The 19,279-nt window shown below is 39.8% G+C and overlaps 1 protein-coding gene across 11 annotated transcripts in view; it reads right to left on the reverse strand.

Moving 5' to 3' along the window:
• Positions 1–19,279, reverse strand: part of STARD13 (StAR related lipid transfer domain containing 13) — a 519,929-nt gene that overhangs the window by 45,002 nt on the left and 455,648 nt on the right. For all 11 annotated transcript variants that reach the window (XM_072719982.1, XM_072719984.1, XM_072719983.1 and 8 more), the window contains 2 exons: positions 18,095–18,166; positions 14,737–14,818 (listed from right to left, as the gene is read on the reverse strand). In XM_072719982.1, coding sequence (XP_072576083.1) covers positions 14,737–14,818; positions 18,095–18,166 — 154 coding nt within the window. The remainder of the gene's footprint in view (positions 1–14,736; positions 14,819–18,094; positions 18,167–19,279) is intronic.

Below are 19,279 nucleotides of genomic sequence, written 5' to 3' on the forward strand. Positions count from 1 at the left end.
TGATGATGATGAGTTAGCATAGGGTCAACTGCAATGTGCTACTCTGTGTGGGATGCTGATAGTGGACGAGGCTGTATATCTATAGGTACAGGGCTATCTAGGAACTTTCTGTACCGTGTGCTCAATTTATCTGTGAACCTAAAATGGCTCTTTAAAAAGTCTGTTTTTTAAAGACATAGTCTTTGTTTTATTCAATTAAAAATCACTTTATTTACCCAACTTTGAAATTTTGATGTAAAGTGATCTGCATTTCTTTTGCTCTTCACCCACTTGCTCATTAATTCTCAATCCTATCTACAAAACTATCATCATTGAAGGCATGGTAGAATTCTGGATACAATTTCAAATATCATCCACACACCCATTCAACTCCTTTCAAAATGTAAATGTGTATCAAATCAACGTGTTGTGCACTTTAAATATCTTACAGTTTTATTTGTCAAATATGCCTCAATAATGTTGAGAAAAGAACAGCTAATTGGGTTAAGGAAGAAAAAAAAAGACAAAAAGAGAGAAAATACTCTTTATGGTGGTCTGAAATGAGATAGGCAGTTTCAGCATGGTGTAGCATCAGCACGTGATTTATTTTCCACCAGGTAAGATAAACAATGGCTAGACTCTGCAAGAATACAAAATGGATTAAACACACATCCTGAGGAAATATAAATGCCTCTTTAAGGATTGACTGTCTCAGGTAAAAGAACATGACACATAATAGAAGTATTCAGAGCACTTTCTCAAAATCCCTATGAAATTCTGCTATGAATGAAGCCAATGTGCATTCAGGACAAGACTTTAGCATAGGTATTTACTTACCTCTAACTTATTGTTAAGTAATATTAAACCCTCCAGATAATCTGAGATGGTCTAGCCCTAGTTTCCTGAAAATTATTCCTGCATGAATAATAATTTCGATTATAAAATTTGTTTTATTTGCTGCATGAACAGTGTGTCTTCCACTGGATTAGACCTCTTTTGAGGCAGAAACCATAATTTATTCTTCTAAGCCACATTAGGCCTAGCAGAAAATTTTATACATGGTAATTTCAGTAGATTTTTTTTTCTTAACCTATAACCTTTGTTTATAAAGGTCCAATCAGTGATTGATTTTAAATAGTTGCAATAGACCTTGTATAGTCAGAATAACAGAATTATCCTCCCCCACTGAATATGACAGGCTAAGCACTGCATCTCATTTACATCCCCAATGCCTAGCACAGGCATTGGCCAAAGTGAATCCACTCAGTAAATGTTTGCTAAAGAAATTCTAGAGCTTGGCAGACTCTGAGGACAATTTGGTCTGACCCTTTTATTTTCAGATGAAGAGAATAAGGATCTGAGAGGATCAGCTTTCCAGAAAGAGCCACATATTAGTTAGCAGTGGAACTAGGACTTCTTCCTGCCAATGATTTCTCTGGTCCTACCTACCTAAGAAGAATTTTAGGGGGCCTAGAAAATGAGAGGATAGTTCTGTCACTAGCACATTCTATTCAATAATTGGTAGCTTCCTTCTTCTCTCCTTTTTCTCCAGGGAAAGAGAAAATTCATCACACGTGATAAAGCCTATCCACTCTGCTTTGAGCAAACTGGATTTCTATGTTAACGTAAGCAAAGCAGTTTGATCTTTTCAGAAGAAATGTCACAACGATATTGCTGCCAGAACCTGTTAATTTCTACTGTTGTCTTAAGAATCCTTAGGAAAGACTAATCCATTAATAAAAGGGAAATATAATTCTCACTTTAAGAGTGAAACCTGAGGTTCTTTTTTTTATTATTTTATTTTTTTATATTTATTTATTTATTTATTTATTTATTTATTTATTTATTTATTGAAACCTGAGGTTCTGATGGGAAAGTCGGTAAGAAGAAAAGAAGTTAAGATTTGTTCATCCAATGGTGTACTATGTACCCGGAACAAGGGTAGGTGCTGGGAATGCAGAGGTGAACAGGATGTGGTCCGTGCCCTTATGGATCTCACAGTCTTGTGTGCGATATAAATATGATAAATAAAAGAAGAAGCAACTCACTTCCTGAATGTGTAAGGACAAAACCTCCCAGAGGAGGATATTTGAGCAAGCCTATGAGGGACTAAGAGAAATTTGCTACCTAGACTAAAAGAATTACAGGCAAAGCAAATAGACATTAAATAACATGCTTTAGTCTAGGAATTGGAAATATCTGAAAGAAAGGCAGGGGCTAGATCACAAAGAACCAAAATGAATATGTCAAGAGCAAACTGTGGGTGAGGGGGAGCTACTGAGGGATATTAGACAGGAGAGGAACGTAATTAGATCGCACGTTACAAACCTAAGTGGTGGCAGGATGACGAATGAGCTGAAGAACAGCTAGGACAGGCTTAAGATAGTTTGGGTGAGAGATGGTGAGAGAAGAAAGTCAGAGCTGATGAAGATTTGGTCTTCCACGTGGAAGCTGTGGAGGTGGAGAAATAGAGGATGACTCCCAGATGTTAGGCTTCGTCATTGTGCCACCTGAACACAGGAAACAGTCACTTAGGGAAGCTGGTAGAGAGCTGGGAGGGAGGAAATAAACTGCTCAGATTTGGAGGTGTTAGATTTTAGGGGCCTTTATAACATCCAGACCCACTTGGGAATGGCTGGCATAGAGACAACATACACAGAAGATACATAGTTGTTAAGCCAGCCATCCTGAGGGAATTCAGAACCGTGGAAACTGCAGTGTGGAAGGCATGGGCCAGTGAGAAGGAGCCAGGCTCGGGGAAGATGGGGTCAGAAACAGAAGAGGTCAACAGAGCTAGCTGAAGGCCACAGAATGAGCATCTAGGAGCTCATTCTGAGCACCATGGAGGGAGCAGATGGTTAGTTAGACCAAATAGTTATGGAAAAGTAAGTGGTAGACAACTTCAAATGTGCCTTTTTGATTTAGCCTTTAGCCAGAGCAGTTTCAGAGAAGTCTGAGGGAAGAGAACTGAGGGCCAAGCGGGTCCTGAAAGAGTGGAAGCCAGGCCAGAAACACAGAGAGTTCTTTCAAGAAGCCGAGCTAAGAGAGATGTGGGGTATTTTGTGGAGAAAATGAATAATCTGTCATCTTATAATATTTTCTTCACATATAGAAGCAATAAAATAGTTTATGAACTGACAGGTTATTTTCTTCCAGGCTCCAGTTCAATTTATTTTTTATTTTTAAGATTTTATTTATTTACTCATAAGAGACACAGAGAGAGAGAGAGAGAGAGAGAGAGGCAGAGACATAGGCAGAGGGAGAGGCAGGCTCCCAGGCCCCCCAGATCATGCTCTGAGCTGAAGGCAGATGCTCAACCACTGAGCCACGCAGGTACCTCGCTCCAGTTCAATTTAACGCACATTTAGGGAACTCCTCCTCAGCACAAGGGCATGAAGCACCCACGCTAACCCCTTGAATAAGATACAGTCCTTACTACGGAGCACCTAGAAGCTGGTGGAAGGTCCCCGCACGGACCCCCAGCTAACCGGAACCAGAGTGGGATGGAACACAGACTGCTCTGAGCACACAGGAGAACACGAGAGGGAACGCCCAGGCCTAGGGTCCTGCAGAAGGACCAGGAGAAGGCACAGCGGCGCGCTCGCTAGGAGGGCTGGGATCTGGGAGCAGCGCATGGCCAGGAGCATCAGACCGTGTGACAGGAGGGTGGCCTGGACCGTGTCTGAGAAGATGCTTCCACTTCCACTGTAACAGAGGTCCCTCTGGGACACACAGAAGGCCCTCCACCTGTGGACGTTACAGGAGAGCAACAAAACCCTCCCCTTCCTCACATTTCAGATTCCTATTTTACAGTCCAGCTATGAGACTCAGACTGGTCATGAGGTCTCCCCTGCTGATTTAATGGCCAGTTTCCTGTGATAGTTCTAACATTCCTGCCAAAGCCCTGAGAAGAGTAGTAAGCAGAGGTACAAATTCAGCTCCAACATGCGATTCTGATTAAAACCTGCAGCCTGAACTTCTCACCCTCCATTCAAGTGTCAGCGGCTAAAGGTATCCAGCCCCGTCTGCTAAGGAGTGTTCTGGGCGTGGTGCTCAAAGGCCTTCAGAAACAAAGTCACCGGGACTCCAGGCTCCTCCTGACCCAGGGATCAAAGGCAGGAGGTCCTCCTCTGCAGGCAGGAGCGCAGGGCCTGGGAAAGGTCTCCCTGCTGCCCGGGGAGTTTACAAAACAGATTCTGCAGAGCAGGATGGATAGCTATGCCAGTCAGACAACTCTGGTATGTAACTCAGCAAGGGTGGGGCCTTTCAAAAAGCACAAGCCAGCCAGCGGGAGGGCTCTCTGGTGTCTGAGGGAAAAACAGTGTAGTTTGAGGTCCACAAGTGCCTGTTAGCCTGCCACCGCTGAGTCAGTGAAGGCCATGCCTCTGCTCTGCTGAGCTTTTCCCTCTAGCTGTTCTTCGACCAAGTGGTCATGCTGCTACAGAGAGGCTGGCCTCTCTTCCAGACCAGAAACCCACAAGCAACTGTCCCTGGATATTAGCTGGAGTGTGGGAGGAAAACAGTTAAGCACAGACAGATCTAGCTACAGGAAGAAAATGAAGCATATGTATGTCATTGTTGGGGGAGAGGATGTGTGTGTGGAACTGTGTGATTTGTGAAATAATTTTTTTTTTATTGAGATATAATTGACGTATAACATTGTGTTCATTTTTGGTGTACAACCTAATGATTTGATGTATATGTATATTGCAAGATGATCACCACAAGAAGTCTAGTAGTCAACATCCACAGCCACACACTTTTTTTTTCTTATAATGAGAACTTTCTAAGATTTAGTCTCCTAGCAACTTTCAAATATACTATACAGTATTGTTGACTACAGTCACCAGATTATATACTACATCCCCAGAAAAATAATTTTAAATAAGCTGTATGTTCTAATGATCAAGGTTTCAAGGATGAGTGTCAGACCCACTGGCAAATCAATAAAGTTCAATGGCTGCAGTGGCCCAAGAGTAAACATTTTTTTGTTGTTGTTTAAAAGGACTTCCTTAGTTTGCAGGATTTCAGACAAATTTTAAATTCACATACATCTGTACTGGAAAAATCAGATGGTGTGTCTTTAGCCTTTAACTGTTCACAACAATTGCATCTAATCCAGATAACTTCTCTAGTAAGAACTGGTCCAAGTTGAAGGAAGGGTCACAACCAAAGATTTCTCGGAAAGGTTAAAAGGTGGAAGGCGAATCACAAACAGGCCAGGGTAACTGGAAGGTGTGGAGTGCTTACCCTGGGTCCTGGGGTTGTCTCTTGGCTCCTTCCCTGCCTGCCTCTTGGATGTGGGCCTCTATTGTTCAGTCATGGTCCTCTTCCACTCTCCTTACTGTCCTAAAGTAGCCTCATGCACTCTCAGGATCTTCACACCTGCATATGTGGATGACTGCATCTCTGTCTCCAGCTGAGGTCCCTGGTGAGCTCCAGACCTCCATGCCTGACCGCATACTGGTCCCAGTCCCCTAGGCACCTCAGCTCATCACACCTTCCCCTGCTCAGACCGTGCCCAGCCTCCACAGCTGCTCCCTGCCTCAGGGAGGGGCGTCACCAACCCCCCAGATGCTCAAACCAAGGGGAGTCTGGTCACTGTTACTTCTAAACTACAGAAATAACACCTTTCAGTCATAGGGCCTTGAGAAGATGAAATGAGAACAACGGAAAGAGCTTAGTATGCTACTAAGCAATGGTAAGCACTCACTAAATGTTTGCCATTGTCATCTATTATTTAGCTGGCGAAGAAGGGCAATTTTAAAAATGATAATGTTTTTAATAATGCAATACAAAATATCTAATATAGATCTAATATATATGTAATTCGAAATATAAACTCTCCCCTCAATTTGCTGTCCCATTTTGTAGGGTCTTGTGTATGTATTCTTCCTGAAAGTTTAAACACGTAGAAGTCATTTTGAGCAGCTGGTTGGAAAAGGTTACATAAGAAACCATTTTAAGGTACAAAGACCAACATTTTCTATATATATGTATACATACACTATATATATGAATGAAATGTATATATATATATATATATATACACATTTGTATATATTTGTATTTGTATAAATGTGTATATATATGTGTGTGTGTGTGTGTGTATGTGTATATATATATATATATATATATATATATATATGAAATCCCCTATCTCTGACCCTGCCATGTCTGTACCTGTCAGTACCCCAAGCCTGCCCTATACTATATAGGCTGTATTGTGGTAAGGTTCATGGTGGGGTTGGGGGTAGGGATAAAGATGTCTTTCCTGTACATTAATGTAGTTCAAAACAAAGAAACAAACAAGAGCTAAAATTCAAAAGAGGCACATCAAAATTTCATGTGTTCCTGTCCAGGTAATCGCCACTGGCCTTCATTTTTCCAAGAAACCCTCTTTAAAACCCCTTCCTTTGCATCTGTACTTCTAGTGATCATATCATGTGCCCAGGCAAATCATAATTTACTCATTTCTCAACCCTGGCACAATTGGCATTTGGGGCCAGACAATTCCTGGTCGTGGGGGATGCCCTGTGCATTACGGGAGGTTTGGCAGCATCCCTGATCTCCATCCACTAGATGCTGGGAGCATTGCCAAGTTGTGATGAGCAAAAATATGTCCCCAGAAGTTGAGAGGGGGACAGAATGCTCCTCCCCTTCCAGGTTGAGACTACTGCATTTGCCTGAGACCTCAGGGTGAGGATTCTTTGTAGTAAAGAGAGGCCTGAAGAGACAGCCTCGATGAATGGAGTAGAATCAATGAATGAGAAGGGGCTACTACTCTCCTGACTGTAAATCAGATCTAATCTCTCCACAAAAGAACTGTATGCTTTCAACTCTTATTTCAATTATTATTTTTTTAAAATATGGAGTTCCATGAAGAATAAGGTGGAAATGCGTCCATAATTTATATTCTTGGGTTTTAGAAGTCAAACTCAGGAAGCCACAGGGCAACATAGACACCTTTGGAAATATTACCTTCAAAGAAAGAAACGGAAAGCACTCTAAATTGCATTTCACAAGAAGACCTAAGCTCTCTTTGGAAACTCCAGAAGCAGCCTGTCTTTGATTCCTAGCAATGCCATTCACTAGCTGTAAGTGGACCAATTATTTTATACCTATGTGCCTCAGTTTCCTTGTCTGTGGAATGGGACAGGCTGTAACTAGCATGGGAATCATGCTAGTTACAGCCTACTTTATAGGGTTGTCATGAGAAGTAAATAACTAAATATTTGTAAAATGTATGAGTGGTGCTCCATACATAATGAGCACTTTGTGTTTTTTAAAAGATAAAATTACTGCTTACTGGGATCTGTATTTTTTTATAGCTCAGAATTTTAAAGTTGGAAATGACCATGATTATTTTATTTTATTTTTTTAAAGATTTATTTATTTATTCATGATAGAGAGAGAGAGAGAGAGAGAGAGAGGCAGAGACACAGGCAGAGGGAGAAGCAGGCTCCATGCCGGGAGCCCGACGCGGGACTCAATCCTGGGACTCCAGGATCGCGCCCTGGGCCAAAGGCAGGTGCTAAATCACTGAGCCACGCAGGGATCCCCCATGATTATTTTATATCTTTCTCTATATGATGTGTCCAAGATCTTTCTCTTATATATCTCTGTATCTTTCCCTCAATGATGTGTCCAAGGTCTCAGTCTAGTTAAATGTCACCTATTATTACATGACATAATATATAATACTGTATATTTTCTGTGATAAATATTCTAAAAGGGAAAATATCTAAAATATATATCAATATTCATAAAGACTACCATTATGTAATATTATTAATGTTGTTTAACATACTCAAAGATGTGTTGGTGCACAGAGGTAAATCATAAATATCATTTTTGTTAGCACTCTCCTGCACCAGCTTCCCTGCCCCATATGAAAACCATGGCCATTAATTGTCCTTTTAAATACAAAGGGCAGTGATAAATGCACTCTATAATCCTAATCAATTCCATCTCCCTGAAATGGTACTGAACAAGGGAATGTCCTTGTTTCACACACAATAACATTAACTAGTACTTATCAACAACATAAGTTACGTGGATGGTTTACTGGTCAAATATTAAATCAGAAATTCACAGATCACCTTAAACATCAGGGCCCAACATTACAAGTCTGAGGGAATATCGCAAATCAAAATGCTAAGAGAACATATTACTTATCCTTAAAAAATCTCATTTAGGAGCTTTGACTTGCTGCAGTTTGCCTTAAAGGTGACAACCTTTGTAAGCTATTTTGACAGTGTGGCTATTCCTATATTCTGATAGTTCACTGTTTCAATTAGCTCATCTAGGTACTTAGATTTGCAATCAGCTTTTCATTACTCACAGGGGAAAATATTTTTCAGTTAAGAATTCAATCAAAGAATGTCAAACAAAACCATAATTGAGCTGTTAAAATAGGAAACTACACTGCTCTGACTTGCAGTTACAAATGTGCCCAGAGCACCTACTATGTGTCGGTGCACTCAGAGCTGCAGAAGCAATGGCGAGACACCGTTGCCATCATACAAGTTCACACCTTCAGCAAAAACAGCAACCTGTCTAGTGTCAGAGATCTAAAAATGAGAGCTTTGCTTCCATGTATTCCAGGCCAGGTGTGGGTCTTCCTTGTCTTCAACTTCCTCCATATGATATATTTTTCCAGCCAGGCAAAAAGTTACTGCTGCCCAGCAACTCACTAAGTGTAATTAAGACCTAGGACATCAACTGTCTATGCAGGTGAGGCACTTCCAGAAAACCAAAGGTGAGTAAAATTCTTGTCGCAGGTGACAATTGCTGGGAGACTCTCAGCCCTCTTGTCTTCATTTGTCTACCTGGCAGAAACTACCTGCCCTCTGGCTAGGGTTCTCTTTACCATTCTGCATTAGCTCAGCACTTCAAATATGCATGAGAAATGGGTAGCCCACAAACCTTAAATAAAACAGGAGACCAACTCTATCACTTTGTCTGCAAGGTACCAGTGAGAAAACACAATCACAACCCCTTACTGCTCTCCAGGCATCAATCATTACATAACATGAGTCGAGTGTCTCATTAACCACTCATCGATCTCAAAGTTTTCTAAGCGCTGTCATTCCCTTCAGGCTGGAGGTCTTCCTTCTGCTTGTTTTCTGTGATTTGCTACATGGGAAGTCAGTATCCTGGTGGAACTTGTAGTGAAGGGAAAGAAACTCCATAGGGTCCCCTTTGCCAAGCTACCTCCACCTCTGCCTCCTTACTGTGCCTGCTTTCTTTGATCCACCCTGCTGTGACTACTCCTTTGGCCTCTGTTCCACCCACTACTCCCACACTCCAAGAATCCCAGCTCACACACTTCCAGCCAAACACTTTTCTTTATTTAATAATATTTTTGGAGACATAGCTATCATAAGAATTATTCCAATTATAACAACCTGCTGCCACTCTTGCCATTTTTACATGAGCTGGGTCCCTGTGAAGAACACCGTGGTGTCAGATTGCTGCACTTCTACATATTTATGTAGCAGTACCTTTGGGGTATGTCTGCATCATCCCGCTGTGGGCTGTACCAGAGAGAAGTGTCACAGGCTCTACCAGAGAAGGCTTCCTGATTTTTCTGGCTGACACTAATAATAATATTCAGAACCTAATATCTCTAAATGATTTCACATTCATTGTACTGGGTCATCTCAATAATATGTCTGAAAGACAGTTTTTCAAAAAAAGCAGACTTTGGGGGCACCTGACTGGCTCAGTTGGTTAAGCATCTACCTTCGGCTCAGGTGATGATCCCAGGGTTCTGGGATCGAGTCCTGCATCAGGCTCCCTGCTTAGCAGGGAGTCTGCTTCTCCCTTTCCCTTTGTCCCTACTCATTGCTAATGCATGTACTCTCTCCATTAAGTTAAAAAAAATCTTTAAAAAAAAGTGTAGACTTTCATGGCAAAGTCCAGAATTTAGTCAAGGCATCTCAGATCACAAGCAGCAGTGAAGAGATAAGGATTTACCACCTACATATATGAGATTCAAAGCTTGGCCCACTCAGCCATGTCACCAGTGAATATAACTGTGCAATCAGAGACAGTGTTTGCCCCTGTAATCCTGATTTAAAAATATGTGTTGTAATTTTAATTCTTGGTTTACAATGTCATCTTTTATTTATATTTAGAAATAACATTTAACAAATCTATGATGAAGCTAGTAGGAACTAATGAGTGAAGTCAGATTGTAGGCTACAAGGACAATGCATAAAAAATTTACATACAGTTTATGAGCAACTGGAAACTGAAATGATAAAAAATCTGTACTATTAGCAACAGTACCACAAAACATGCAGTTCTCAAGTACTTCTGAGGATATGTAGTACCCATATGCTGGAAACTATGAGTCAGGTTTGAAAAAAAAATCAAAGGACACCTAAATAAATAGAAACATACACTAAATAAATAGACCTAAATAAATAGAAACATATTTATGAATCAGAAGATTCAGTATTGCTAAGCCATCAGTTCTCCCCAAACTGATCTATGGATTCAACATAATCCAAATCAGTACTCCAGAGGATTTTTTAAAAAGATATCAACAAGTTGTTTGTAAAATTTATATGAAAAGGCAGAGAAACTAGAAAAGCCAAAACAATCCTGGAAAAAAAGAACAAAGTTGGAGGATATATACTTTTTTTGTCCAAGTGTTTCCAAGCTAAGTAATCATGTATCATATTGATGAAAGATTAGACATACAGATAAATGGAACAGAATAGACAGTCCAGAAATAGACTTATACATACATGGTCAATTGATCTACAATACAGATGCAAAGGCAGTTCATTGAAGAAAGTTAGCTTTTTCAATATGGTGCCAAACCAATGGGATATTGATGTGCAAAATTGAATCTTGACCTATACTTTGTACCTTATTAAAAAAATTAACTTTAAATGGACCATCAAATAAATATAAAACATAAGACTGAAGTTTCTAGAAGATAACAGAGGATAAAATAGTTGTGACCTACGTTAGGCAAAGATTTCCTAGATATGGCTAAAAACATGGAAAAAGTTGATAAACTGGATTTAAGCAAAATTTAAAACTTCTGTGAAAGACACTGTTAAGAGATCGAAAAGGCAAGCTAAAGACTGGCAGAAAATATTTACAAAACCTGTGTCTGACAAAGAATTTACAGCTAGAGCACATAAGGCACTCTTAAAGCTTAATAATAAGAAAACATTCAAATTTAAAAAATGAGCAAAAGACTTGAACAAAAAAAATACAGGTATGGCAAATAACTACATGAAAAGACATGCAACATCATTACTCATTAAGGAAATGAAAATTTAACTCATAATGAGATAACTCTAGAAACCTATTTCTAATAGGTGGCTAAAAAGAAAACAAACAATATATGCCATGGGGATAAAAGGCACAGTGTAGGGCAGCCCCGGTGGCACAGCGGTTTAGCGCCGCCTGCAGCCTGGGGTGTGATCCTGGAGACCCGGGATCGAGTCCCACGTCGGGCTTCCTGCATGGAGCCTGCTTCTCCCTCTGCCTGTGTCTCTGCCTCTGTGTGTGTGTGTGTGTGTGTGTGTGTATGAATAAATAAACAAAATCTTAAAAAAAAGGTACAGTGCAGGGAATATAATCAATGGTATTATAGTAGTGTTATATGATGACATATGGGAGCTACACTTGTGATAGCACAGCACAATGTACAGACTTGTTGAGTCACCATGTTGTATGCCTGAAACTAATGTTAACATTGTTGTGTCAATTATACCTCAATAAAAAACAAAACACAAACCGACAGCACCTTGTGCTGGCAAAGACGTGGAGCTACCAGAACTCTCATACATTATTGATGAAAATACAAAATGATAGGATCACTTTTGAAAAATTGGTGATTTCTTATAAAGTTAAAATAGTTATCAAGTGGGCCCCACAATCCCCTACCTAGGATGTGACCCAAAAGAAATGAACACTTACATTCACATGAAACCTTGAATATGAATGTTTATAGTTGCTTTATAACCACCAAAACTGATGACGACTCAAATATCCTTTAGCTGGTGAATGGATAAACTGGAATACATCTATAGATGTAATGCTACTCAGTAATTGCCAACTGAAACACTAACAACATAGCAGAATCTTTTTTATTATTTTTTAAAGATTTTATTTATTCCTGAGAGACACACAGAGAGAGGCAGAGACATAGGCAGAGGGAGAAGCAGGTTCCCTGCAGGGAGCCCAATGTGAGATTCGATACCAGGACCCTGGGATCATGTCCTGAGCCAAAGCAGGTGGCTCAACCACTGAGCATCCCAACATAGCAGAATCTTAAGTGTACCACCATACTAAGTAAAAGGAGCCAGGCTCAAAAGGCTACATATTGTTTGATTTCATTTATATGGTATTCTGGAAAAGGCAAAAACTGTAGGTACAAATACCACGTCAGTGGTTGCCAGTGGGTTGGGAGTAGGCTTAGAATAGAGTAGAGGTTGATGTCAGAGGGGAATCAGGGACTTTGGGGGAGATGGAGCTGTTCTTCATCTTGGTTGTGGTAGCAGTAACTGCTCAAGAAGTGTTCACTCAAAATAGTGAATTTTACTTTATTTATTTATTTTTTTAAAGTTTTTTTTTAAAATTTTATTTATTTATTTACTCATGAAAGACAGAGAGAGAGAGAGAGAGAGAGAGGCAGAGACACAGGCAGAGGGAGAAGCAGGCTCCATGTGGGGAGCCTGACATGGGACTCGATCCAGGGTTTCCAGGATCACACCCTGGGCTGAAGGCAGGCACTAAACTGCTGAGCCACTCGGGCTGCCCATGAATTTTACTTTATATACATGTGTGTGTGTGTGTGTGTGTGTGTGTGTGTGTATTACATTTTGATTTAAAGAATGCATAAATTGGGGCTCAATCAGTTAAGCAGCTGACTCTTGATTTTTTTTTTTTTTTTTGACTCTTGATTTTGGCTCAGGTTATGATCTCATGGTCCTGGGATCGAGCCCTGCATTGGGCTCCATGTCAGCAGGGAGTCTGCTTGAGGATTCCCTCTCTCTCTCTCCAGTCCTCTCCCTCTCCCCCTCCCCTGTTCACATGCACTCTCTCTCTCCCTCTAAAATAAATAAAATAGAAATTTTAAAATTTTTTTTTGAAAATTAAAAAAGAAAGTATACATTAAAAGAATTCAATAGGAAAAATGATAATGCAATATATTATAATTAAGGTATAAAAATTCATTATTTTTTTAAATCAGCTATAAAAATCCTCTTGGTTAAAACTAAGAGGGAAAACTCAGAAGGAGGTATTGTTGGAATAGTTCTGGATTGAGTGAAATCTTCTAAGGAAGGACATGCTCTTGCTTGGGGTGCACCCCAGACATCCTGAAAACACTGCTTTTCCAATTCATTACCTTTAAAGGGTCACAATCAAACCATCCATTCCTCTCATAAATTCACAAATGGCATTTTTGTGCTTATTTGTTTAATAGCCCAAATAACCTATTCCTATAATTTGCGATTTGAAGAGTTCTTTGCTCCTTTACCCACTTAAGCAAACTCACAGTACTGTTTTCCTTAAACATTCAGAGATCACTTCTTAATGCAAATCTATTTTCTCTTCAAATAGGAACTACATAGTGAAACAAAAATATGTATGTCTGAAGATTCAGGAAGCCCAAAGTTGTTTGCATACTATCCTAACATACACTGGTCTCTCCTATCTTGACAAAAGTTTTGCTTGTCATTACCTTCTGATTAAACTACCATCTTTCTATGTCAATGCAGAATGTGCTAGGAAGAACACTGGATTACAAATTTTAAGCAGTGCATTTTTTAAAAGACATTTTTTATTTTTAAGGAATCTCTACACCCAATGTGGAGCTTGAACTCATAATACCAAGATCAGGAGTTGCACGCTCCATGGACTGAGCTAGCCAGGTGCCCCAAAGTACTGTGTTTTAAGGTCAGTTCAGCCCATAACTAGCTGTGTGGCCGTGGAAAAATGACTCACCTCCTGTAACTAATATTTATCTCCAGCCCTGACCTCTCTCCAGGGCTTAGCTAGGAAACTTCAAATTTCTACAGACACATACAGCTTCTCACACAGCCTTTAATTATTCCTGGATATTGGTTACATTGGCATCTTTTCCTATCACTCTTACTACAATTGTCTTATTTGTACATGTGTTCATGCTTTATTTCTTCAACTAGATTTCTCCAACCAGATTATAAATCTTTGAGGGGAGGAAATTGCTCATATATGTATAATCTTTGTTTCCGTGTGGCAGCTCTCACATAGCAAAGGCTTAAATACTCAAGTGCCGATATAATCACTTGACTTTGCAAAAAATACAGCCAAGTTTGACAAACTCATGGAGATTTTCAGGGCCTTCTCTGGCCACTCATGCTGTGGCCTTCCCTCCTTCCTCCTTCCACTAACCCACCCCTGACCCCAATCACCACAGTCTATGGCTTCATCTTAATCTAGTTTTTTTCATAGCACTGAACACTCTCTAAGATAACTTTTCCCTCTCCTTCTCTTTTTCTCTCTCTGACTCTCTCTTATGTCTTCCTCAATCTATTTTCTGAAGACTCCAACTAGGATATAAGGTTCATAAACTAGAGACCAATCATGCTCACTGTTGTATACTTAGATCCTGGACCCATGCCTGGCATATAGTAGGCACTCAATAAATACTTATGGAGTTGTTGAACTTGCTCCTCAATACAGTGATACTTATTGGAGACTGCACAATTGAAAGTAACAAAAATACTTCACATGATTTACCTGTAAAGAGGTTCTACAAGGTCCTTTTCAAGAAAATCATGATCATTCTTGACAGCTAAAATGTTGATGGGAAATTGGGAATCTGAGAAAGAGAAACAGAGGAATAGAGAAGTTTATGGATCTTGTTTTTATCTGAGTGGGCACCAATATCTTTTGACCACCACATTTCAGTACACATGATTGATCTGGGCAGTTATTCTCCCATCAATGGTGTGTTAGTAGTGCTTAAGATAGCAGGCATTTTATTTTATCAAATAAATGCTTTTAAGGATTCAAAAGAACTGTGAAATATGAGAATAACCAAGTTCTTGCCCTTGGATAGGACTTAATGTTAAGTGCTTGCATTTTTGTAGTTTATCATAATTGCATACATTTACCTATATGAAGAGTTTGGTTTTTTTTTTTTTTTAGATTTTATTTATTTATTCATGAGACAGAGAGAGAGAGAGAGAAAGAGAGAGAGAGAAGCAGGCTCCATGCAGAGAGCACTACGTGGGACTCGATCCAGGGACTCCAGGATTATGCCCTGGGCTGAAGGCGGCACTAAACCGCTAAGCCACCCGGGCTGCCCTATGAAGAGCTTTTATACTCTAACCATCCACCTAATGTCACTGACTTTTATCTTGATCAGTTAATGAAATACTTAGTTTGGCAGATTTTTGTTTCTTCAGAAAGGAAATTTCCAAAAATACCCAAAGCTCAATGGCCTCAAATGTGTCCTTTTGTAGGAAAATCTTGAGTCACTTTAGAGTATCAGCAAAATACTCAAACAACTGATTCTATCCAAAGAGAATAAATTCCAACATCTTAACTTTTCTCCCATAGACTATTCATGCCAACTTTGGAGGTCATGGCAATCCTCAAGATGCAATGTTAATTTTAGGTACCTTATTCACAGAGGCAAAAATTTAGAGATCATTCTAATAGAGGCCATAGTCAAATCTAACAGTGTCAGTTCATTATCATTTTTAAAAAATATTTTATTTATTTATTCATGAGAGACATGGAGAGAGAGTGGCAGAGACACAGGCAGAGGGAGAAGCAGGTTCCATGCGGGAAGCCCGATGTGGGACTCAATCCCAGGACTCTGGGATCACGCCCTGAGCCAAAGGCAGATGCTCAACTGCTGAGCCACCCAGGCATCCCTGTCAATTTGTTATCATTATCCTGCCATTCTTTTCTCTGTCTCATTTTATATTTTGCACTGCCTCTGCCTTGCCAGTCATAATAAATCTAAAGGTATCTAAACGTTTATGTGAGTTGGAAACAGAAACAAGCTCTTCTAGGGTGATAAAAGGAATGTGAGTGAATTCTAGATGATGCCAGAATGAAGACTGTCTTGTTCTGCTGGAGAGGGAATATGTGTAATAATGAAAACCAGAGACATCAAAGCCCAGCTGCCTTGGCTTTGAATCTTGGCACTCATAATCTCTAGCTATAGAACTGGAGGCAACTTATCTACTCTCTTCTGGGTCTTTTGTTTCCCAATCTGTAAAATGGGGATGATGATAATTATAATACTTATCCTATGCTGTTGAGAAAATTAAATGAATAGCATAGGTAAAGTGCTTTCAACAGAACCTGGCACACAGTATGCTCTATAGAAGTATTTTCTCTTTCTTATTATATTTATTCAATGCATATGGCTTAAACACAGTTTGGCAGGCACCTTTTACTTATAGCAGATTTTTTTTCTTTAGAAAGGAAATTTCCAAAATAACCAAAGCTCAATGACCTCAAATATTTTCTTTTGTAGCAAAATTATGAGTCACTTTAGAGTATCAGCAAAATATTCAAACAATTGATTCTTTCTTTTTTTTTTTTTTCAAACAATTGATTCTATCTAAAGAGAAGAAATTTACTTTACTTCTTAGCCGTTTCTAGATAGTTCAGATTAAATTGCATAGTATTGTGAGCTTACAAAGAAAGCTCGCATTATAGGAGAAAATCCACTACGTTTAAAGCTCAGGAGACTGTGATTTTAATTCTGATTCCTCCACCTTTAATGTTGGAAAAGTCATGTAACCTCTTTGGGCCTCTCTCTCATAGTCAGGAAATTGGTGGTGGGGCATGGGAGTAGGGTTGCCTAGACCAAAATTATAAAACCCTTCTTGCCTACAAGGCTATAATTTATAAAAGGGTGTATCAGAGATTCTAGATTTCAAAGCACATTCTGAGATATGCTCTCCTTTGTCCTCACAGAATTTAAGCTGGAGAAGTAGACTAGCGTTTGTTGGTTTTTTAAATATAAAACTGAGCTTCCAAGTGAGCGAATGGGATTCACCAGTGACTACAGGTTAATTTTGTTGATTCTTTCTATTCTATGTATACTTTATGACATCAGGAAGAGAACTTGACACTGCTTAGTGTGCTAGATATCCTTTTTATAGCCCTACAGATCCACTCTCCACTACTCTATACCCTGCCCCTTGTGTTCCAAGGATCACCCCTGTGGATGGCATTCAGGGGGATCCATGTCCTTTCGCTTCCTTTTGTGTTTGGCTAATGGGAAGCCTTGGCTGGAGATAGAGGGAGGAAGGAGTATGAGATCAGGGTATTTACCCTGCTGGTTCTCATCCATAGCCAACTGTGTCCTCTGCTCTAAGGATCCTCTCTTGTTCTGGGTTCTGGCACCCTCTCCCTCTGCCTATCATTTTGGGCCTATGACAGTGGCAGTTCTGCTGCTATGAGCTCTGGGCACCTGAACTGTTCCTCATGGTTTCTCATATCCTGCCCACATCTTTGTAATCAACATTTTTGGAAATAAATCCTCGGATTATCTTGAGTATGTCATCTGCTTACTGCTGGGATCCGAATTCACTATAGATGAGGACTATCCAGGTAGTAGTCAGAACTGATTATAATTTGGTACAGCATAGTACACAGCATAGGGAATACAGTGAATAGTACCATAGTAACATTGCATGGTGACAATGGTGACTACACTTAGTGTGGTGAGCACTGCACCATGTACAGAATTGTTGAATCACCATGGTGTACCCCTGAAATTGATATAATAACACTGTATGTCAGTTATACTTCCATAATAATAGCAATAATGAAAGCTGTTGATGGTAGACCGCTGGAGGGAAAAGCCAGAGTTGGGATTGGTGGTGAAGAGAGAAGTAGAAAGTAAAAAGTGAGGAGCAACATAGAGCAGAAAGTCAGGTAGGCCTGGGCAGCAATACTCGTGTCTAAATTGGCATCAGTCTAAGCCCTGGGATTGCAAAGGCTGAGGGAAAGAGACTGCAAAGAAAAATAATTGAGAAAAGACTTGAAGTCAAAACACACTACAGGATATGTGAGGTTCATTTTGAATCAATTCTCTTCATAAAGAGTGAAGGGACAGCCAACCTACCCTCATACAACTGAGCGTATTGTGGGAACCCAGCAGCACGGAGCCAGCCACATGCTTCCTTTGCCTCAATTTCTGAAAAATAGAAGAAAGGGAAATGCGTGAGTCCAATGGCCACACACTAGCACTCTACCTTAAGCAAGGAGAAACTGGTGAGCATTGTACAAGTTATTATAAAGTAAAATTGTTCTCAGGTAGGTCTGCATAAGTAGACCTACCAGAAATGGGTGTAAAATGAGCAGGTATCACTATCACAAAGGTACTTACCTGTCTTTAAGATTATCTTCAACGTTGATCCACAAGTATTTGGATAACAAAACCAGATTACAAAACACAAAGGCTGAGTTTCAGGCAGGGAAAAATGTCTTATTTATATACCAGGGAACCAGAGGCCTATCGAGAAGGAGGAAATACTTCTTATGATCCTTTTTGTAATGAATTCTTTTTTAGCTTTCAAAGATAAAGCCAAGAAACATTCTTTTATTCTTTCATCTTGGGATAATGAAAGAGAGAATACAACTGGATGGTGTATGAAAATGTATTTTCTCATGAAGAAAGGTATTACAAAAATTCAATGTATTATTATTTCTTTAATTGTTCTAATGGTTTTAATTCCCAATGCCTAACAATATGTTGATTCATCAAGCACATTAGAATGATTTCAAGCTGCAGAGTGCAGCATGGAAACATAAAGCTGGTTACCCGGAACTGAGGTGAGTTTGGGGCTGCTAGAATCTCTGAGGGTAGAACCCAAAAGGTTGATATGTCCTTTGGGTGACCATTTCAGTGTGGATGTACCAACAACACACGGGACCACCTGCCTGGAGAAGCTGTGGAGTGAGATGGGAGGAGTCAACATTATGTGAACCAGGTCACTTTTTGACCCTGTGAATCCTGGATCATTTCCTAACCACAACTCTGTTAGATAAATATGAATGCAAGGGAAAAGAAGTTCATCTGTCAAAAGTACAGTTTCTCCAAACAAAATTAAACAGCTTATTATAACAGGTTTCTACCCAGTTCCCATCCTCTGCTGCTGGGATGGAGCCTGCTCAGATCACCATATTTCCATTTACTCTGACGTTCATATCATGAACTGGAGAGTATGGGGTGTTCTTGGGACAACTACAAAAATGATCTGCACTAACATCAGCTGCCTAATGTTACAGCCTGAGCCTGTACATCTAC

Source organism: Vulpes vulpes, chromosome 9 (assembly GCF_048418805.1).
Source record: "Vulpes vulpes isolate BD-2025 chromosome 9, VulVul3, whole genome shotgun sequence".
Lineage (NCBI taxonomy): Eukaryota > Metazoa > Chordata > Mammalia > Carnivora > Canidae > Vulpes > Vulpes vulpes.